Source organism: Mya arenaria, chromosome 13 (assembly GCF_026914265.1).
Source record: "Mya arenaria isolate MELC-2E11 chromosome 13, ASM2691426v1".
Classification (NCBI taxonomy): domain Eukaryota; kingdom Metazoa; phylum Mollusca; class Bivalvia; order Myida; family Myidae; genus Mya; species Mya arenaria.
In genome coordinates this window covers 59,586,013-59,610,019 of record NC_069134.1, presented here as the reverse complement: position 1 = coordinate 59,610,019, position 24,007 = coordinate 59,586,013, and the positions used below count along the sequence as shown (strand labels likewise).

The window sequence follows — 24,007 nt, the reverse complement described above, 5'->3', positions numbered from 1 at the left end:
TAGTTTTATGGTGTTCGATTATAGTCGATTTCCATAACTCATACATAGGGTTTTGGTTTACCGCTGATAATCAGCATGGAAATAATACAGACACCGTGACATAGCGATTGTGATTTTATGAACTTTAAATTCCTTATAACGGAGAATTATATGAGATGTCTGACACTGTATGAATATGACGAATGCAGGTGAACATTTTTGTGATGTTTACTAGGGTTATCAATAACTGCAGTGTTAAATTATACCTCGGACAAGATACGAAACATACCCTCATCTTATCAGAATATTATATCAAGGATTAACTTTCACTTACATAAGATTTTCAAACGAACTTATTTTCCAACTTTGTATTGACCTATTTTGATTGGGATAAAAACGCGGCCAAGAAAAAGCATTTCACTTTCATTTTTATTGAACAAAATAAATAATGAACAAAACAAACATGCCAATTAAATAAAAATGCCAATTTATCCATGCAGATAAAAGAACATGAATCAGACAAATATAGTCCTCCTAAAACATACAGCACGTTGTTTGATTATTGAATGAATGATGAAACTTCATACTCTGTTTCTTTAACATAATCATTAAATAATGAAATACTCACACATGTATGAAAATGTGCATAGATGTAAGTCAAATTGGTAAATCAATTCATCATAGGAATGTAACTAGGAGTGTTTTTACAATGTTATGCACCAGTCAATTGTAATCACGCCCCCTCCCCTCCCCAGGTCCGGTGAATGGCCGCGACTTTTACTTAAGGTCCAGCCAAGCCCTGGTAAAATTCCCGCCCTGTGGGAACGAACTGCTGGTAAAATCCCCGCCAAATGCCCCCGTACCAAAGGGACCCTAGGTAAGGCCCATTCCCCGCTATTTTCAGTGTTGGGGCGTGGTTACAATTGACTGGTGCATTATTCATATAGTGATTACATATCCCTCAAGAGAAATAACAATCTTACATTAAATACAACAACCTCTTATAAGCGTTACGCTAAGTGCGTAGAATGTTTTTGTTCTGTGAAAAAAACATGATGTTATGTGATTCATAGATTCATGAGAGAATACTCGATAATAAATGAGACAAAATACATACAAAATACATACACATGTTGGATGTAATGTTATAGGATTAGAAAAATTTCATTATATTTCCTACATTTAGACAATTTACTTGGGTGTTTTGTATATGAATACAGTTTTAATTAATAACACGTGTTTGATTTTTGTGTTCCAAAAGTCATATAATATCCAAAAAGTATCCATAGCCAAGCAAAAGGTTCATATCAATGTTTTATGTTATTGGTTATAAAAGTGTACCAACAACACTGAGTTTGCTGTCGAAACAAAAGGAATGAACAATGCAACAAATACACGTAGCAATATATAAATAAACGAAATAACAAACACTTCAATTTCCTGAAAGGACATCGTAAAACGTGCATATGCCAGAAACATTCACTAGGTCTAATGCAGTCTTTGCAAACAAAATAAACTCTGTGTATTCCTATGCATGCTGTACACATTTAAAACGCCAACAAAATGCCAAATAGTTATGAATAGAAATCAAAATTTAAAAAAAAAAGAATTTGATCTTATGAAATTCATTCATAAGTCAACAAACACTTAATCTGTCAATAAATACACACGTTCACTGCTGACGTCATCAACGTTACTATGCAGCTGTTGTCAAGCTGGATCGTAACTTCAACGTGCCAATTTCACTGTAAAATTCTAAATGTTGACGGCAAAACAGCACGCAGTCATAGAATCCTTTGTTGTGTCTACTGTTAGTCTGTTTTCTATCACTGTGGAGTAAAACAATATGTATGATAAAAACATATGTACAATGTTGTTCATATTTTTTTTAATTTGTCATTGTATTTTATGCATAAAGTCTTGACATTCCAACCCGCTGAACAGTGTTGATGTGCAATTCGTCTTCAATCCTTGTACAAAATGTACATTTTTCTAAGTCTCAGACAAATGTGCATTTTGTACAAGGATTGATGCTCCGATGATCGATTATAATCGATAATCGATTGGTTGGGCCTGAAATCGGCGGCAATCGATTGTATTTGGTTGTAATCGATCATCTCACAAAAAAAAAAAAATATTAGTAAGTGTTTAGATGTTTTCTTTTACAAAATGGCTGATGAAAGCCACAATGAGCAAGTAAAAATGAACTTTTTCTTATACAACACTTAATAACTTCTATCATAGACATAACGAATGTGCATATTATGATAAAGAGTTTAATATATTAGTATAAAACGACAAGGTAGCTAGGTATTATCTAGTATTTTAACAAACGATTGTACTATCGATAATCGGTTACTTGAGTGGAACTGATTATCGATAGTCAAATTGGAACCGATTCCCAACACTTGTCTAAGATAACACAGGAAATGGAGGCGGTCACTGTAATGCCGTATGCATGTGCTTAATCAAACTATATTTTATAAATTATTCTACTATTTAAAAGAGCACAAAAAGGCGATATCAATGTTTGTTAAAACACAAAAAACCTGCACACAACATAATAAACCAAGAATCGGACATGTATATAACGAAATTAATCATACTTACATTCAACTTATATTATCCAAACGAAGACATTGATATACATTGGCCATTCAAACATACCTGAAAAAAGAGAATTGGTTTAGTCAGAAGGAAAAAACACATATGCAATGCGAAACGCATGAAGAGTTTGTTCCAAAATCGCTAGCAAGGCCGTAGCGGTAATATATTTTCAAAACACTTAATGATCCCGAGGGACCAGGACATTGTGTTTGTGAATACCGGACCAGACAAATAAATACACATTGTGTGAACGGAGTACTGGGCGACCCGTTTCTGCCGCCACATAGCAACTAACGCCAACTCTAGCAATATTATAGCAAGTCATATACTCGTGTGTGGCACCAAAGCAACATTCGTATACAAGTAGTATCGATATTCCAGTTATTCCCTATACAGGACTCTTAAATAAACGAAAGAAAACGTGTTAATTAGAAAGAATGACAATTAGACGATTGTGTATTCTTATTAACTTTGGTCTTGCTTTTTAAAAGCTAGAAAAGTGTTTCAAACGGAATGTTATAATGAAGTTAAGAATAGCTAGTTGAAAAGATGGCTTGATATAAAAACGTATATTAGACTTTACAATGTCCCATTTAGTTCAACACATTATGTATTGTGCGTGACGTGTCTATAAAATATACTACACCTTGTGAAATGAGTAATATTTGTTTACATAATATGAATTTTTTAAATTATCAAAATCACGATATTCAAGGAATATTGTTCGTGGTTTGTTTAATCTTCAATCACTATTAGCGTGTGAGTGATATTTGCAAAAAATAAGATCAAAATGGGTGACGCTCATAATAACTGCGCTACTAACATCGCTGTATTTTGAATTAATATAAATTTATGCCTTTGCGACATTAATGAATCTGCAATTTTTGTTTTCTTTGTTTTTTATGATTAAACACACTCACTGCACTAGTCATGATATGTGAAATATTACTATTGTGCGATAACTTATCAAAGCAATCAACCAATCATACCCATTTCTTCATCAGCTTGGCAATAACTTATTCCTGGGCCGTACCACCGGTCCATATACAATTTTGATATTTGACGTTTTAATCAGATTTAAGCATACGTTAATGTAAATGTAATTGTAAGAACAGTTACTGGTTACTAAATACATATTTCTCTATAAAACAATAATTTAAGTTTCTTAGTCGAGTATTGTCCGCCGTACATCTGTCGTACACGTGTCGTGAACGAAACATGTAAAACTTTAATACTATACATTTAACTGATATTCATTTATTTGTATTTAAATTGTTCTAACTTTTTCTTTTATATGTGTAACTAAAAGATTAGAGATTTAAGTGTACGGCTTTTAGTAATAACCGGCATATTTGACAGAAGCTGATGAACTCGAAATAATTCTGAACACACTTTAAAATGATTTTTAGTTATCAGTGGCCATGCTAATGAAATGTCAGCTTTTGGTTTTACTGCGTCAGTATTGGTTGATTCGGATGTTTGTTTAACTCTTGTATTACCAGGTCTTGGTCAAAATTGCATATGGGTTGGTATACAATAGTGGTCATAATATTATCTAAGACCGATGTAGCTAATCGGATTACTTGTTATTAAAAACTCACCAATAGCATGAATAAATTCAATGATGTATAAGAGTAAATTTAACGTAAATTGTATATTGAATACCATCCATGGTCTTTACTAGTGCCATTAAACTATTTGCTTGCAATTTAATTTTATATGTATATTGTATGTTCCTTTCAGGTTTAATTGGTCTTGTGGCTATTGGGTTTGTTATCAAAGTTGTTATTATTAACAACATCGGTTAAAACACATATTATTTTGAAAGAAACGTACAATGTATGCAAGATCATATATATAATATCAACATATAGGATTGGACTGAAATATGGTAAACAATCTATGAAAGTTCTTTCCCAATGAAAGCCCTTTCCCACAAACATTATCAACAATATTACACAAATACGATCTAAACAGGCGTTATGCACTCACGTTTCTCTTGCCGCACGAGGTTCCGTCCACGGCGGGCTCTGAGCGGGTGTAGCGCCATTGTCCCTTGGCGTCATCACAACATAGATGCTCGCACTGCTTGGGCCCAACCTTGAGATACAGGTAGGTGGTCAATGTTTATGTTCACTTACATGTAAATAACTTAATTTTGATAACACTTGTGTTTTATCTCTGGCTCTTGATATATGCAGAGGGGTGATATTTGTGTTAACTAACATTTGTATAGCTAAATATTGATAACACGATGCATTGTGTTATATAACTGGCTCTTGTGATATACAGAGGGTGATATTTGTGTTAACTAACATTTGTATAGCTTAATATTGATAACACGATGCATTGTGTTATATAACTGGCTCTTGTGATATGCAGATGGGTGATATTTGTGTTAAGTAACATTTGTATAGCTAAATATTGATAACCCGATGCATTGTGTTATATAACTGACTCTTGTGATAGGCAGAGGGGTGATATTAGTGTTAACTAACATTTGTATAGCTACATATTGATAACACGATGCATTGTGTTAAATAACTGGCTCTTGTGATAGGCAGAGGGGTGATATTTGTGTTAACTAACATTTGTATAGCTACATATTGATAACACGATGCATTGTGTTAAATAACTGGCTCTGGTGATAGGCAGAGGGGTGATATTTGTGTTAACTAACATGTCTATTGCTAAATATTGATAACACGATGCATTGTGTATTATATATACATATTAATGATAAATTGTGTGTCCGTTACTATTTTTTTACGCATAACGAATGAAATAAGAATACAGAATGTAAGGGAGAGATAAGTAAAACTCCAATAAAACCCTTTTTGCCAATACCTCACAAGGCGGTCCGCCCGTAAATCTTCGGCACTGCTCGGTAATTGACATGTACGTTCCCGGAAATGACGTAGGAAACTGCATGATTTCTGTGCTCGCTCTCTGCTTCAAACAACCGGACCGGTCCATACTAAAATAATCAACCAGGTATATCATGAACACCCACATCATCATCATTATCATCATCATATTCATCATCATCATCGTCGTCGTCGTCGGCGTCGTAGTCGTCGTCGGCGGCGGCGGCCGATGAACATATAGCATTAATAAATAATGTTTGTACGGATAAATTTATAAAAAGCATTCTTTTTAATGGAAATTGTAGGCGTGTATTTAAAAAAATAGTTTGAATTTAAAGATAAATTTCAACTACTCATTTATATGCGTAATAAAAAAGTTCTAGACAGATTTAGTAAGAACTCTTCACCATCAAAAATTAAAATGCCACCATGTTATGACAGCTGGATTACAGCATGACATACGTCTTGCACGCGTCCAAAAACAACACAAACATGACAAGACAAAATAGCTCTAGTTCTAGGAAAGGTAATAATGTGGGAGCATATTATCAATGGACGTACGACAAAATATTATACGATCAGGATTTATGCGAGTGGCCAAAATGAAGTTGTACATGGAAAATCAAGGTCATTTTGCCTTATCTGTCAAATAAAGCTATAAATTTTGAAAAATAGAAATAAAAACTACTCAGAAACATCAATTCCAAGAAATCAATTTACGATGCGGCCGTTTGATAAGATTGCCTCTCAATGTATGAAACGATGTTTACTGTTATTCTACACTTTAAAGTGACACACTTTAAATTAATAAATAAATGTATTAGTCATATTAATTTGCCGCGTTTTTACTGGAGAATTTGTGGCTTCGTAGCTAACAACTGAAAAACTCATTTATATAGGCTATTATGTTTTTATCAACACACAAAAAAATAAGTTTGTTGATGTTGTTGTTTTTATCATAAAGTCAAATGAGTTAATCATAATTATGCAATAATGTGTTTCTTTTGTGTATCTATCTGGTATAAACCGAAAGTGTGCCCCTTTAATATCAGCATGTCAAATTGACATCGATACATTTTGTTCCTAACTGAACGCATTTGAAATAGTATCCAGTACTACAAATACAGTTCTTACACAAGTCTGTTTAAGTTTAGATACTGTTGTAGGTTTAATCTATTGCTGTAACTGATCGTTAAGCATGTACGATTTGAGATACACCAGCAAGCGGTTTATTGAAAGTCATCCCTGTTCTTTTGCAGTTGGGAAATCTGGGGTCGTATTACAGTAGCACTTTCAGTTAAAATATTACTTTTCCTTATTTTCAACAATTACTTCAACTGCTTTATTCTACTGGTAGAAAATGCTATGCTTAATGTATATAATACAACTCAAATATTGAAATTGAAGCCGAGCATTTGTAAATAAAAATGCGTTTTATTTTCTATTCCTATTGTGTTTTTTTTAATAATAGAATAAAATAAATACACAAGACAAAACTCACATTTTAAAATATAATCATTATGACGTTCGAAAAAAATAGTATAAAACACGCACTTGAGGAAGTTTTGGAAGCTGGATATTGAACAAGGAGAGAATCGTGAGAATTTGTAGGCGTCTTCGCGGGAGTAGCTCATGATGAAGCCGGAGTTACTGGCGCATGGACTGGCCTCTGCCTCGCCATCATGATAAGCCCCTAAGCTGAAAATGAAATAAACACTCGGTTAATATTTCAAGCCGCTGTGTCAATGTGCATCCGTCCTACAGGTTTAAGCTTTATCAGTATGTAAAAGAAAGGATATAATTCTAGTGACTTACGGATGTGTTACTTTAGTGACATACAGATGGGTTATTTAGTGACTGTCATATGGGGTTTTTAGTGACTGTCATGTGGGTTATTTAGTAACTTACAGATGGGTTATTTAGTGACTTACTTTAGTGACTTACAGATGGGTTATTTAGTAACTTACAGATGGGTTATTTAGTGACTGTCATATGGTCTTTTAGTGACTGTCAAGTGGGTTATTTAATGACTTTCATATGGGTTAATTAGTGACTTACCGATTGGTTATTTAGTGACTAACATATGGGTTATTTAGTGACTTACATATGAGTTATTTAGTGACTTACATATGGATTATTTAGTGACTGTCATATGGTTTTTAGTGACTGTCATGTGGGTGACTTAGTGACTTACAGATGGGTTATTTAGTGACTGTCATATGGGTGACTTTTGTATGGATTACTTAGTGACTTACAAATGGGTTATTTAGTGACTTACATATGGGTCGAATAGTGACTTTCATATAAGGTATTTAGTGACTCCAATTTGGGTGCTTATTTAGTGACTTACAGATGTCCCACTTCGTGGGCGGCGATGATAACGCCGTTGAAGCTTGTGGAAGCCTCTCCTATCCCAAAGTTGTACGCCAGTTTCCGGAAGTATGGCGCTGATAGACACGCCCCTCGCACGTACGCCACACCTGTAAAACACAACACATTATTATCAAAATTGTCGTCAAAAATCATCACCTCGAAGGATTTGATAAGAAAGAGAAATAATCGGTAAAATGTTATGTCAGGTTTACTGATGGTGTGACAGGTATATTTCAGCAGCGCATGTGCACGTGTTGATAAATCCGCGCAGATGGAGTAAAGAAAGCTGTGTTCCGGTAAAAACAATCATCTTACATGGTTTAAGCTATGTGGTTTTGCTGTTTTGCGGTGGATAAGCTTTTGATCAATCTAAGTGCTTTTTACAATAATCACATGCTGAGTCTTAAACAACTAAATACAAATGTACGCGTTTGTATGGAAATGCACTGGTATAATTATATTAAAGCCTGGTGGAGTCGGTTGTTTGGGCCCTTACCCTTGGGCTTTTAATGATGTTATTTCAACTCCTGTGATATCAAATTTGGTAGGAATCGAAATGTCCCTATCTGAAACTTTTTGTCGAAAATTGTGGTTTAAGGCAAAAATATATAAAACAAAATAACGCAAAAAAGTAACGACATCTATTTGATATTTGAAAGGGTTGGAGTTTACTGTTTGACTTTTAGGCTGTCCATTGTGTTGTTAAAATATTAAGAGGATATGTTGTAGAATGGTGTCATCTTTGGGCGCAAAATGTATACATGCTCAGAAAAGTATACGGCCAATCCGGGGACCTCAATGTTAGTAGGAGAGGACTCACCAACCTGCTGTGAGTTCATTTACCGACCTACCCTATTTCGTGCACTGACCCTAAATCTTAATAAGTATATTTTCTATCAATCGTTTACATTTTTCTTTTAAAGGTGTAAAATGCACTGTTTTTGGCATATACCAGTGGTGCAAAATCTCAAGAAACAATTAACTTAATATAAAAACCCGAGGTGGCATAAAACGGAAACAAACATATTCTATTTTTACGCATTATGGCTAACTTAAGGTAATGCTATTTGGTTCCCCGAGTGCAGTGTTAAAAGCGCTACGTTGCAACAGGGAAACAAACAAAAGCAGTAAATTAAATACGCGATTATTAAAGTGAACAGGATTTATTTTTTTAAATTTCAACTACTGTGCTTGCCCCTGTAGTTTTCGATGTACTAACAATGGCAGACCTTACTGATATATATCTCAGACACCTAGGTAATCATGACAATGTCCTGAAATTTCACAATTCCAACACTAAATTATATGAGTATGTAAAAATGTTGAAAACAATATTCAAATTTTAGTTGAACATTTCAGGTAGCGTCAGGTTTGATGGATTAATGAAACATTAATACATTTTACATCAATTATACACATGTGCAAACTAGTATCAAGGTAGTTTTTGCATAATTGCTTTAATTAAACATTTCATCAGTTTTACAAGCATTGATTTAATAAAATTGTTAAGTTAGAAATACATGTATAACGTTATGTTGTAGGATGCTCTTTAAAATCTAAATTCAATCTACTTGAAATGTGCATATTCCATTTGATAATTTACTTAACGAGAACTAAACAGCTATCTGAAGGGTAAATATTATCTTTGTCCAACCCAAATCACATTTTCAAATTTAGACGGAAACGATTTTTAGACTGGGAGATCCCCCAGTCTTTAGGTATGACCACAACTGTCCGAAACGAGTGTGTGGTGTTCGAAGTCGACATCGTATGATCGTTGGACAGAAGAATCAGTGGTTTTTAATACATTTTTATCTAAGGGATTAATGATTTACCCCCACCCCCTTCGAGTTAACTCTAACCGACACAAGGCGGTAACCTCAACGTTTATTTATAACGATGTTTTCGGCGTACATTTTCTTGTGACGTAATGATGTCTCTCGATGAGTGTCTGTTTGTTTTTCTTAGGATTTGCCCCTTGTGACTTAAACAGGTTCAAAGGTTATTTTTTGACTGCTGGAATCGTCTTTGTAATTTCATTGCATTATGCGATTATTTTGAAACTTTGATATAAAGACACATCCAAACTATCCTAACGATGCCTATATGCCATCAGATATAACATTTTTTGATAAACATGATAGAAGCCGCACTTCCGGTGCCTACCTGCAGTACCGGCGACGCATCCATCCACTTCCTCTTCGTCCTCGTCGCTCGTAAACCGACTGTCTTTGAACCGCCTTGTATGCGACGTCATACGACACGCGTCGTTCCTGAAACGAAAAGAGAGTCGACGGGTGATTTACAGGAAATGGGATGATTCGAAATTGTAAAAGGAAAAAACTTTTAAAAAAATGCTTTCTATGTAAAACTTGTTATGTGAATTTCACAAAAATCATATGTTATGGCGAAAAGCGTTACGCACACGTAAAAACGTTTTTCGGCATAAAACGTCATTTTTGTACGTTATTATGAAAACTACGATCTGATCGTTTGTCAGCAGTCTTATATCAATTGTTTCAAGACATTTAAGCAAAAAAATGGTTCTTTCAAAGACAAACAATAGATAAAGTCAAAACGGACAATCTGTGAGAGTGCAGCTTCACACAGAATATTGGTCAATGTGAAGGCAACTGGCTACTCGGCTTGTCCATTGTTTTACTGAAGCCAATTGAATACAACAGGTCGATTCGTCGCATTGTTTAAAGTTGATTTAATAAAATGTACGGAGTTAGAAATACATGTATAATGGCATATGGTAGGAAGCTCTTTAAAACCTTAATTCAATCTACTTGAAATATGCATGATCCATTTGATTATTTACTTAACGACAACTAAACAACTATCTGAAGGGTAAATATAAGCATTGTCCAACACAAATTACATTTTCAGATTTAGACGGAAACGATTTTTAGACTGGGAGATCCCCCAGTGTTTAGGTATGACCACAACTGTCCGAAATGAGTGTGTGGTGTTCGAAGTCCAGGAAAGACTGTTGAAAAATCAAATGCTTTAATATGCAAATTATCCTAAATATATTTTGTGGATGACTTTTCCAATTTTATAGTGGCGGATCCATGTTCTAGTGTTAACACACTTGACGGTAGATCATGTGGTCGCAGGTTTGATTACCCGCCGAAACCACTAAAGAAAATAATATTCGTTTTCTGAGAGGGACGTTAAATAGGGGTCCCATGCGACAGTGCCATACACTGGTGCACGTTAAAAATACCTGGGTTGCTCTAATCAGGGTGACATGCTGTCTTTGCTTTATGTCTCTAAAACCTTTTTATAACTGTATCGTTTGCATAAAGCAAAAAATATAACCTCAGATAAACATCCAAATCACTTGTATCAAAATATGTATGAATTTCAGGTGTAAAAAGAGAAAGACCTTCACATTTTACAAAAATGAATTTAACTAGATCATTAGAAATAGTAGTGGCGAGAGATTTTTATTCTGGAGCACCCCTAGAGTACAAATTAACGTATTTGACAGCTCCCCCGTAACATTTACACAAGATTTGACCTTCTGATAAATATTGAATATTCTTTTCAAAATGTTCCCATCACATTTATTTTTCAGTAACATCATCCATAAAGCAGTTCTATGAACACAGTCGAACGCCTTACGGTAGTCAATAAATGAACAGTAAATTTGCCTGTTTTTGATAAGTAAAAGTCTACCAACATTTTGAGAGTATAATATAATCAACAGTACCATACTTTGCACGAAAATCTGCTTGTTCTTCAATTAGCAAGTTTGAATCTTCTAAAATGCCATTCATTCATTTATGACTGAAGTAAACAGTTCCCCAAACAATTTAATATTGTTATCCCTCTATAATTGTCTGGATCATCAGGGTTACCCTTATTTTTATAAATTGGAAGGATAATTCCAACACACCAAGACTTTGGAACTTGTCCGGAATCTAATAATAAATTAAATAATTTACAGTATATAGGAAGCATTTCCTGTTTTGAGTACTTTACTGGTATATATTCATTTAATATATTGTGCTATAATTGGCTGTTGAGCATTATATCGCCGTCGCCATAGGTTAACGCCCCGTGTCGAGTGCATAAAGCTCGGGTTCAAGGCTACACGCTTTTTTCAGTGAGTGATTTATACATTATCATATATTTTGCTTTAATTTCAAACCTAGGATGTAATTGTTAGTATTCCGACGTTTCTGACACATGTCTCACTGTTCGTATTTGATTATAAAGGTCGCATCCGATGACTTAGAATTATTGTTTACATAAGAATCACATTTATGTCAAACAAACAATAGTCTTCCTTTTTAAACACACAATTTGAATTTCTTATTTATGTAAATGCTTGTTTCCGTTTATCATTATATTTCTTAGAATAAGAATTATTCAATTGCGTAATGCTTAATGATTGTTTGCAGGATCTTGTCTCTGCACAATATGGCTAATACAATTGCTCTTCAAAGAATAAATGTTTCGTATAAGCTATTCGATTCTCAATGACGTGAATTTCAGATGCCTATTGAACTAAACCCAGATTGTTTTGGCTATCATTTGAAATAGCTATACAATCGAACCCCATTGGCTCGAAATCGCTTGATTCAGTTTCTTCGTTGGTTCGAACTGAATATAATAGGTTTAATTTTTAATACTGAAGGTAAGCATTCCTGATTGGCTCGAATTCCCAGAGCTTCGAAGTATTTTTGCCGGTCCCTGTGTGTTCGAGCCAACGGGTTTCTAATGTATATGTAGAGATGCAATACGTAAAACAGAATATCACGAACTATTTTTTAAAAGAAATAGCTGGTCTTGAAAAATTGCATATTTAGTCATAACGTCCGATCTTTGTTAATTATAACGTGTTAATGATGCAAGGTCACCCCATATGAGTTTGATTTTATATCAAGAAAAATGATTTTTTTAAAGTTTTCCGACCAATTGAGATCTGTATTATTTTGAGTTATCTTATATGACTGAATTGAAGGCGTTGATGCCAAAATCGACTGATCTGAGACAAAATAAAAGTTAGAACTGTCAATCTGTGAGAGTGAAGCTTTAAAGTAAGTAATGATTTGTCTTAAGTCTTCCGGGCCTATTTGTCTGCTTCGTGCTATAAAAAATAGACAACGAGGAAACGTTGTATGTGACAAAAATCGTTTAAGCTTCATTCCGATCTTAATGTTGCATTCTTACAGATGGACCGTTTTGTAACTTTTTTAATTGTTACTTTTGGAATGAGCTATTTTGAGTTAATGTCCAGAAACCATTGATACAAGACTGCTGACAAAAGATCAGTTCACAGTTTTCATATTTACGTTCGGGAATCAATGTTTTATGGCCGAAAGCGTTATTAACGCTTTAAGAAAAAATAAGTTTTTCGATATGGAAAACACTAAATATGAAAACCTGCGTTCTGATCTTTTTTCAGCAGTCTTATATTACTGGTTACAACACATTAAAGCAGATATTGGCTGATTCTAAGACAAATAAAAGAAGTTGTCAAAACAGTCAATCTGTGATAGTGCAGCTTTAATAAACCATACAGAGTTTTGCTGACATTTTCATAAGCGTTCTTCACAAGGTAAGTAATGATATGTCTTAAGTTGTTCGGATTTATATATGTCTTCTTCGGGCCATAAAAATTAGATAACGACAAATTGTGGTAAAGTGACAAAAATAATACATTTTATTTTAAGCCTCGTTCGAATCATGATACACTATTCAGTGTTTTGATGACATTTCCATAAAAGTTTTTTCAGGTAAGTAATGATTTGTCTAAAGCTGTTCAGACTTTTTTGTCTTCCTGATGCTTATTACAATTAGTTATGTTTTCATTTCCGAAAAAAATAGCTCGGCCTGTTAAGTCTTCTGTCAAATGTTTAGAATCGCAATGATTACTCAGAAGAAATAAATATAGGAACAAAATTGTATTTAGCATTTCGTATAAAATATTAACGCTTACTAAACTAAATCCTTAGTTGTAATTATGGAATGACAGGCTCATTATTTACTATAATAAAATAATGTACACCTCTCTAGACAGAGTTGTCCGTAGGACAATTGAATCATTATTTATGTAAAGCAGACATTTTAGACATTAAACGAAACATGGTTTTGCTTTGAAATGATATGGGCAGCTAAAATGATCAAATGGTTTTGCTTATTAATGTCTGGGAAAATATATACAACGGATGAAGGATCACGATAATAACAGTAATTCTTGTTAACCCGACATGACAGTTTACAAATGAACGACACACTATGACACGGTGACCCTATCATGAACATGTAAGGAAACATTTGTAATTACAACGTTACAACTATCTTATTCATTCTAGTTAAGAGAGATACATGTATGCATAAGTACATTATTAAGAACATGGCTTTTTAAGAAGCAGTTTAAAACAAATTAGAGTGGGGATAATAAAGGAGCTGTTTCAAAGAAGTCCAAATAACATGGGCAACAGGTGGTTTTGTTCATTGGTGTTATACCGAAACATGGTTGTGTCTTCAGACAAATAAACAAACAATAACCACAATCTAGTCCTGGGAAATGGTTAATAAGGCAGGACATACTATGGCCGCCAATCCTATAAACTTGCCCATTTTTCTGTGTTCTGTTGGTCATTTTCATGTGTGAAAACAACAGGTTTATGCCTCTAAGCTTTTTAATATGCTTGTGCATGCCTTCTAGTTTGCTGTTTATTTTTATAACCGTAGATTACTTTTATATGCTATATGTTTACCTTTTTATTATATTTATCAACATATATAAAAAAATATGTATCTTTTAATAACTATAGAACTACAGATACCTTAAAGAAAAATCAAATAACCAATATGCATGCACATGTTGAATGAAAACAATTAAAGTGTAGTAAGTAAATCGAAATCGAAGTTTAGCGAAATAACTATTGCGAATGACCAACATGAATCATAGCGAGTTTCGACTATATTTCTATCATATTAGTCTGTACATCTCCTCCAAATGTATGGAGATGTTTTCATAATCAAGTCAATTCATTTCAAACGTACGATAGTCAAAAAATATAATAAACGATGCTGAAGGTCAAACCAACCACCTTCCAAAAAATTATTCAGATGGAAATATATTAAGAATGAATTTTAAAACAGTTTTCATTTGTTATAGTCACATACTTTATGTACTCAATGACTTCAGTTATTCTTCGGTAATGTATAAAAAAACTTCAATGTTCAGGCAACAAGTAAAACAATGTTGACATCTGCACGTGCAGGATTTAAATATAAACTAAAGCGTCTCCGTGTCAAAGTCGTTACGGGAACTCGACAGTTCCGTTAAAATAATTTGTGTTCATTAATGCTAAATTGTGACGTTTGCCTTCTGTGTAAGATATATTTAGCATTTCAGTGTATACTAATTTAAAACTTTAAAAAGAGGACGGGAGAGGTGGTTTTCCAATTTCTTAGGTCACGAGGAATAAATCTTGCCGAACTTAGATCAAATTGAATTTTAAAGGGATTCGCTTATGATTTTGGACCAAAAAACTTTCTTCCCAGTAATGCATCTGAACACACTTATTTTTATAATTATTTTACTCTTTTAAACCGAATTTGCAAATAAAATTCAATTTAAGTATTAAAAATATTCTGGTTGTAGAAGGGAGCGAATCCAAACCGATACAGTCAAGAAAAGAGAAAACTGTCGCCTTTCACACTCGGCCACAAGGACTTATATATATTTGCTAATGGATATTGCAACCTTTATCGAAAACATTCGCAACATCACGTGATAATATCCATCAACCAATCAAGCTACAATAATTTGCTGAATTGCGTTACTAAAGGTATTCAAAATCGTGGTCTTCAGAGACAATATTTGAGCTAATGTGTTTGAATGTTTGTTGAAAGGTGTTTTTTTTCTATTTTTTTATGCGCATTTTCTTACGCATTATGATAATTAACACCATTGCTCAATATTTAAAAAAAAATATACAGAAATATATATACTTGAGTAATGATTCAAGAATAATGAATGGGACTTAATTATATTTTTTACTCTGAAATGATATTTCTATAAAAAAAATTGAAGAAATATTTGTATCAACTTACCCTAAGATAATAAGAGCTTTTAATAAGAGTAAAACATTAACAATATTTAACCATGCAATGCTTTAATGTGGTTAAATGAAATTGAGATTGAGTTCGAGAATCGAATTAATAGCTATTATAACACAGTGGTCTGGATATTGAACGAAGAAACGAACAAAAAGCTGGGGTCTAAATCAAGCTTTAAAAACAGGTTGTTACGGCATAAGTCAGTCGTAACTTCAATCAACTTTAATCTGTATAAACGACACAAAAAGGGACGTTAATGTTGTTTATTTCCTCAGTTGTGTGTTAATCTTCACCAGTTAAAGTTTAATTCAATCAAATTTGTAGTAAAATAGTAAAACAATGGGCCGATTATTCAGAACTTTGTCAACGTAAAGAGCAGTATTAAAGGCGTCGTTGTTTCTTTTTTTAAAAGTGAAATATTTGACGATGTACTCATATTAGAAGAACAGCTGAAACAGTTGTCCCAAATCTTGTTAGGAACACTGCAGATCACAAGTATAGCCATTAAATTTTCAGAGCATAAAGGGTTTGAAAGTTAACAACGATGTCGTAAATCACTTTGTCGGCCCAAAAAAGATAATTTAAATGTACGACTTAAACCGACTAAGATATTCATTAACACGGCCCCAACCGGAAGGGCGTTTGATTTTTATGCCAATATCATTAATGCCAGTAAACTTCATATCAACATTTATGTCTGCAGTAGGTACCCCTAAGTGAGTTCTTTACTATATTGCAATGAGAAAAATTATGTATTATTAGAAGAAAGAAACAACAAAAGCCGACCGCCCCCCCCCCCTCCCCCCAATTTCGCCCAAGTACCCTTTTTATTTCAATAAAGGAGAATAAAAGTGATAAAATACACCCAAAAAGTACCCTTTCCGACTAGAAATTGTTAAAATTAGCCCCCCCCCCCCCCCACGATGAAATATTTGAACTAAGTAAATGTCGTTTCTGACGGAGGGGCGTAATTCAAAATGTTAAGCCCCTAAATTCGCCCCATCTAACGTCAAACCCTGGATCCGCCTTTTCCTTAAAGCGTTAATAACGCTTTTAGCCATAAAAGTGATAAAACATTAACTTTCGAACGTAAATATGACAACTGCGATCTGATAATTTGTCAGCAGTCTGTTTCACCTGTTTCAAGACATTCACGCAAAATTGACTCATTCCACGACAAAAATAAACAACAACAAAAACCTTGTCAAAACGGTCAATCTCTGAGAATGCAGCTTTAATACGTATTTAAAAATGTGAAATAAATTACTCTATTATGTTGAAAAAGTGTTAGTAAAGCGATTTGAAATTGAATTCTTTTAGGCTTGGGACTCTACACATTCATTTTCGAATATGTAATATAATTGTGTTGTAACTGTAGTCTCTTTCAACTCTTACTTTGAATGGCAATACTTGTTATTGTTATGGCATCATGAAATGTGTACACTGTTGTATAAATGATATTTTAATGAACAATTAAACCTAAACCTTCATTTTCGAATGAGAATCTGCCTGTTATAATGATGTTAATAAAATTATTCAAATTTATCGTTGCCAACTTACAAAGTATATGACCTATGTTGGCATATAACGGCCGTAAGATAACCTGTTAACGTGGAATTCTCAAACCATAACTAGATAACCTGTTAATATTGTAAAGCTATAACAGGTAATAGGAGGCAGTTCTAGGCACTTACAAGCCTGCTTTTAGTCTTATGGTATTTATTTTACCAAAACGTAACGCGAGTATTAACTAGATAGCTAGATAATTATTGCGAAAATTAAGTGGTTAACACGAAACAATACGCGAACGTTAACAGGTTATCTTACGGCAGTTATATGCCACCACTGTGACCAAATCCTTTTAAATAATATTCGAAAACATTACATGTCAAAGTTCATTGCAGTTTTCAAAAGAAGAAATTAACATGGAATTTAGGATTTATTTAGATCGATAACTCTTCGTTTTATAAATTACCACCTAATGAACTTGGTGACATTTAAATCATTGTCAATTAAAATGAATCGTTATGTATCATGTATATTAGCATAGTTCTGTTCCTGAAGTGTTACATTGAGAATGGTAAATGTACAATACCGTTATTTGAATAACTCTTAATTAAAAAAAAATCAGTTTTAAACAGTATCGTTTTTATTACCAATTTTGATTTTTGATGTTCGGTGAAAGCAGTAAAAACCATAAAAGAAAAAATATAGCATGGTAGACTAGAGTCGCGTTATGATTCTGCTTATGAGACTATATGAAAGTTTAGTTATTTGATACTGCAATACACTGAAGCTGTGTTGCATTTTAGCAGTATGATACTGTAATAAACCGTTGCTGTGTGGTAGTGTAGCGATATAATACTGCAATACACTGGAGCTGTGTGGTAGTGTAGCGATATGATACTGCAATACACTGGAGCTGTGTGGTAGTGTAGCGATATGATACTGCAATACACTGAAGCTGTGTGGTAGTGTAGCGATATGATACTGCAATACACTAAGATGTGTTGTAGTGTAGCGATATGTTACTGCAATACACTGAAGCTCTGTGGTAGTGTAGCGATGGGATACTGCAATACACTGAAGCTGTGTGGTAGTGTAGCGATGAGATACTGCAATACACTGAAGCTGTGAAAAAGTGTAGCGATATGATACTGCAATACACTGAAGCTGTGTGGTAGTGTAGCGATATGATACTGCAATACACTGAAGCTGTGAAATAGAGTAGCGATATGATACTGCCAAACACTGAAGCTGAGTGGTAGTGTAGCGATATGCTACTACAATTCATTGAAGCTGAGTGTTAGTGTAGCGATATGATAGTGCCACACATTGAAGCTGTGTAGCGATATGCTACTACAATTCATTGAAGCTGAGTGTTAGTGTAGCGATATGATACAGCCACACATTGAAGCTGTGTGGTAGTGTAGCGATATGCTACTACAATTCATTGAGGCTGTGTGGTAGTGTAGCGATAGGATACTGCCACACATTGAAGCTGTGTGGTAGTGTAGCGATATGCTACTACAATTCATTGAAGCTGAGTGGTAGTGTAGCGATAGGATACTGCCACACATTGAAGCTGTGTGGTAGTGTAGCGATATGCTACTACAATTCATTGAAGCTGAGTGGTAGTGTAGCGATATGATAGTGCCATGTTGATTTTATTGATATAGTGTATATACTGAAGCGATGCATTTAAGCAGTCTCCTTTTAGCATAATGCAGCGCTAAAATATACATATATAGAATATAACACTAGTAAAACAGTTCATGATTAAACTCTTTTGTAATATGTCACAATTACATAGCGATATATAGCATCATATTTGACGTTTGATAAATGTAAAACCGTATTGTGTGGTTGAAAAAGTTTGTATAGCGGTATTGTGCCAGTGGTTTCTCAATTTGTTTCCTTAAATGATCTATGAACTATATCTTACCCTGTTTGCAGGAAGGCAACATCGTGGAGCGGAAGTACCGTCTCGTACTTGACAAGCCAGCGTTGGAGGGAGTCCATGGCGTCGTACAGAGAGAAAAGACGGCTCCCTTGCCGTATTCGGTTTTCCTCAATGAACGGCTGGGCCGTGGCGTCGCGGAACACGCCGATTTCTCGGATTTTCAGATCAATTTGTGGCCACTGCCGCTGTAGCGATATCGTTAGGAACTTCCAGTTCACCTGCGAGAGAAAGAAGAACTAGGCTAGTCGTCAATTTATTAATTTGCAAAACTGTTTGACTGTACATAACGCTATTAGCTAGGTGCGAAGGGCGTTTCTAAAAAAACAGTGTGGTCCTATTATTGCCATTTCTCGTGTCATCATTCGCGACCCCGGGTCAGAAAAAAATATGATAAAGTGAACTGACTTTTTAGGAAAATCAAATAATAGTAAATCATTCTTTAAAAACTAGGAAGACGGCTATAATTGTCAAACAAATTGATGGAAATTTAAATTCGGCTGATATTAAAACACGGTAAATCTGTTAGAAAACTTGGTTTTTATTGGCGGTTTGATCGTGATTGTGTCGTATTTATGAATGCAGCTGTTAGGTAAAAGACCAGAAATGTAAATGAAATGCGCATAATTTATTCGAGCAAATGGCAGGCCTCAGACGAACAAACATTTGCAAAGTAATCACTTCGTTCTTAGTATGTAGTTTTATTAAATACATAATGGTAAAACCAAACTTCCACTTTCATGCTTAACTTTAACAGGGTTTATGAATGCATTTTGCAGTCGAACCCCGTTGGCTCGAACTCCCAGGGTTTGGCGTAAATACCTCGAGCCTCAGAAAAGTCGAGCCAACAAGATATTCGAGCCAAACGAGTTCGAACAAAAGGCAAATATTAGAGCCAAGCTGGAATGTTTATCTTCAGTATAAAGAAAATCGGTGCATTACCCTAGATCGAGCAAACAAGGAATTCGAGCCAAGCGAGTTCGAGCGAACAGTATTTTACTGTAAATACTACATAATCCTACTTGTTTGTTACTATATGTACTATGATTTACCATTGATATTGGAGTCTCCTATAGTTTCTTGCAAAATACTCCCCACAACCCCTTGTTTCGATCAACTCAATTACTTATAACACTACTGTAACCATGTATTTAATAGCTAAACATCTAAAAATATTAAATGATTGGTGAATGCTAAAAGATTTACTGAGGTCTACTATAGTCTCATGAGGTAAATATACCGTGTTTTCTGCACATTTATTTCAAATTAAACTCGGTATGCTTCATAAGAACATTGTTTTAGACATGTTTTCATCCTTTTTGGTATATTAAAACATTTGTATTAATTGTGATAAATCTTATTTGGGTATAAGAGTGCATCTTTAACAAAACCATAAAAATTGTCACAATTTTTACAAAGGGCGATAAATCTGACAATATTTAAGCATTAGTTACCTAACTTGAAACAATATAGCGTATTGTTACTCTGAGGAAGTTAAAAAAAATAACAATTATTAAAACATATGTGGATGGGCGGACAGACAAACGGACAGGGTGATCCGCATCTCTTTTTGCGCCCTTACAATTAATTGGCAACTAACACCTTTTTTTAAGTATAAGTATACTTTTCTTACTACTTACAGCATGCCAGAAATGTAAAAGATACTCCAGCAATTCATCTGTGTCCCCTTCAAACTGGCGAACCATGGCGTTATCACAGAACAACAACAGTTCAGGCTCTATCTTAGTAGAGCCAGCGGGTGTTTGACGTTTGCGTCGACGTCCCGCGTGTGTATATGGGACGTCAGGCGCGCTGGGAACTTTGTCCGCGGAAACTTTGTCCGCGGGAGCTTTGTCCGTGGGAACTTTGTCCGCGGGAAATTTTTCCGTGGGAAATTTTAATTTGTCGATATTTGGAGGCACTGCAAAATATATAGAGGTTTTGAGGAACGATTATAAGTTGGGTGAACATGCATGGCTATTTGTCAGATATGATCTCATTGTTTGATGGTTACATGATCATGTTCATATCATTTTATTTTCCGAAGGTCAACTAAGTTAAAACAATAGAGCACATTCTATTATTTGGTACACCTTTACCATGTTTTATTATAACGTATTATTTTGGATATGCAAAATCAAAATGGGACTATAATAAATAGCAAAAGCTGATTTCGTGGTATGAACAATACTGAGTCTCTAAGAATATGACATGAATTTACTATAATACGAAGCCTTCTAAATTTTAAAGCTATCATTACATCAGTCAGATCAATAGTTAATTTAATAATGTATTATGTGATGTGATTATATGAAGCCTTCAATTAACAAATTTATCGTTATAAAACATATAAAGGTAAACAATACCATCAAACAGATACATAGATCATTTAATAATAGTTGATGTTAAAATCTGACTAAACCTTAATAAATGTCTACCGTAACAACTTAAGTAGTCTAATTATGATGAGAAAAAAATGTTTATCGACCTCTAATAAAAGTGATTGATTAAACTATTCGGCTTACCAAAAAGTTCATCGCCAATGAAATCATGTGTCTCAGGCGCTTTCTTCCAGAGAGTGTGTGCATCAGGGTCCAGTGAACGCTTGTGGCGCTTGTGGGCAACAGGGGGCGCTATTATCATTTCCTCGTGCACTATTCCTTCCTGTTACATTTAAAGGTTTCTTCTTGATATTACTTACTAACAATTGATACCAGTACTAGCTTTGTGTATTGCTTCTTTATTCCTCGATAATATAAATTAACATTAGATGCTAATTTGTTGCTAGGAATTCATAATATATCTAGTTTTAAGTATTCCTAGAATTCTTAAAAGCGTTTGACAAGGTTAAAATGTCAGAAAAACTGCAGGGTAAAACACATTTCGTCGATGTTATTAAAAAGTTAATCGAATGGTTAATATAAGAAGTCTTCGTTTGTAAATTCTGTAAATGTATACAGTACATAATGACATGTTTGTTCTGTAAGGGCTAGTAGGATTGCGACAAGGTTGCCGTCTGATGCCTGTATCATTTATTATAAATGACATTTTTATACCACAGAAAAAGTTTATATCTTACCACGAAGTGTTTAAGGTTACTGCCGTTATGGTTGTCATTTTGTCGGAAGCTGACAAGAGATGCTGAATGTGGGTCGTGGAAGAAATGTAACTTCCTGGATAATTCATGCATTTTGTGCTTAAATGAAAGAAAATCACAATAAGACTTGTTAGTTAAGAAAACATACAGGACTACTCTATATTTTAAGTTATCATTCCCTCTATGTAAAAAGAAAATAGGTATATGATCATGTTTCTTTTAATATTTTAATCGTCATATACTGCTCTTACTATTATATTCAGAATCTCTATATGCACTCACTTTAAAAAAAACAACGTTACAAATATTTTTTATAAACAATTAAATATGTATGTATAAATTATTTCATTGTTTAAGTCCCAATCATATTTAATGTTCATCTTTCAGATAAACTTTCTAAATATGTAGTAAAACGGGAATGATTAACGAAATGGAGTAGTGGGACGAATGTCAAAATTAGGATTGATCTATTTGTACATTAGCGTTTATTAGTTTAGTGACATGTTCCAGTTACTCACTTGTTGGCTGTCTTCGTGTAAGACTGTTTTCTCACTGTTATCCGTGTATATATGTAGCACTTTAAAATCTTCGTGGAGAATAGAAGAATTTATTCTTTGAAGGTTAATGTTATAGTTGTGTATATTAGTCCGAATGTTCACTTCAACGTCATTGTCTTTTAAAGGGTCCCCGGTGACCTGAACATCCGCTTTGTGTTGGATTCCCTGGTGGTCTGGAGAGACATGAAATAAACACATAAAGATAAGATAATCTTTGTTTTGTAATAACTAATTCATGTATATACGTATTTGAGCCTCAGTTTGATGATTGAGACAGTTTGTCGCCATGCGACAACATACAGTCAACACACCTAGAACCGGTTTAACATATACAAAGTATCGGTTTTATTAAGACCGTCCGTTGACAGTAGCAGTTGGTGCATCACACAACTTCTAAAACTGGTTTAAAATACTAATTCTCGGTTTGATTGAGGCCTTTTGTAAACAGATTTTAAAAAGCAAATGCTCGCTTAGGGTTCTTTTTGGAGCAAAAATGCATGTACTAATTATATCTTTGTTAACAAACAGCAATGTTTGGTGTCACACAGTCAACAGGGCTAGAACCTGTTTCAGCGGTGTTCTAAATATAAGCATTTCTGCTTCATATGAACGGCAGCAAGCAAATCTTGGTCTTATTTAACTTTTTTAAGCATATACAGAAAGTACATATGTTAAGTAAATCAAAATGTATGAAATGTAAATCATTGACATGACTCCACATTTGAAACTTTAAATAAAACAAAAATATGAACCAACATTATAAAAATACTTAAAGGGAAGATGGTCTTCTCAACTTGATGTAAATAAATGTGATTGCTATAAAATACGTATTAAATTTTTGTGAATACGAATAGTTTCGTCGCATTTCATCGTGTTTGTTAACGCTTAACAAGTTTATTAGTTTTCTCTCGACTTTAAAACGAAACACCCACGGGATAAAATGGTTTTGCATAATCTGGCTTTTAAGCGAAGCAAA

The 24,007-nt window shown here is 34.1% G+C and overlaps 1 protein-coding gene across 1 annotated transcript in view; it reads right to left on the bottom strand.

The window, feature by feature from the left end:
• Window positions 1-394: 394 nt before the first annotated feature.
• The window catches only part of LOC128214307 (uncharacterized), a 35,293-nt gene continuing 11,680 nt past the window's right edge, over window positions 395-24,007 (bottom strand). The window contains exons 3-14 of the mRNA XM_052920701.1: window positions 22,993-23,204; window positions 22,457-22,573; window positions 21,903-22,041; window positions 21,018-21,298; window positions 19,363-19,598; window positions 9,993-10,099; window positions 7,804-7,933; window positions 7,008-7,151; window positions 5,434-5,563; window positions 4,579-4,686; window positions 2,590-2,646; window positions 395-1,808 (exon numbers count right to left, since the gene is read on the bottom strand). Coding sequence (XP_052776661.1) covers window positions 2,602-2,646; window positions 4,579-4,686; window positions 5,434-5,563; window positions 7,008-7,151; window positions 7,804-7,933; window positions 9,993-10,099; window positions 19,363-19,598; window positions 21,018-21,298; window positions 21,903-22,041; window positions 22,457-22,573; window positions 22,993-23,204 — 1,649 coding nt within the window. The 3' untranslated portion in view covers window positions 395-1,808; window positions 2,590-2,601. The remainder of the gene's footprint in view (window positions 1,809-2,589; window positions 2,647-4,578; window positions 4,687-5,433; window positions 5,564-7,007; window positions 7,152-7,803; window positions 7,934-9,992; window positions 10,100-19,362; window positions 19,599-21,017; window positions 21,299-21,902; window positions 22,042-22,456; window positions 22,574-22,992; window positions 23,205-24,007) is intronic.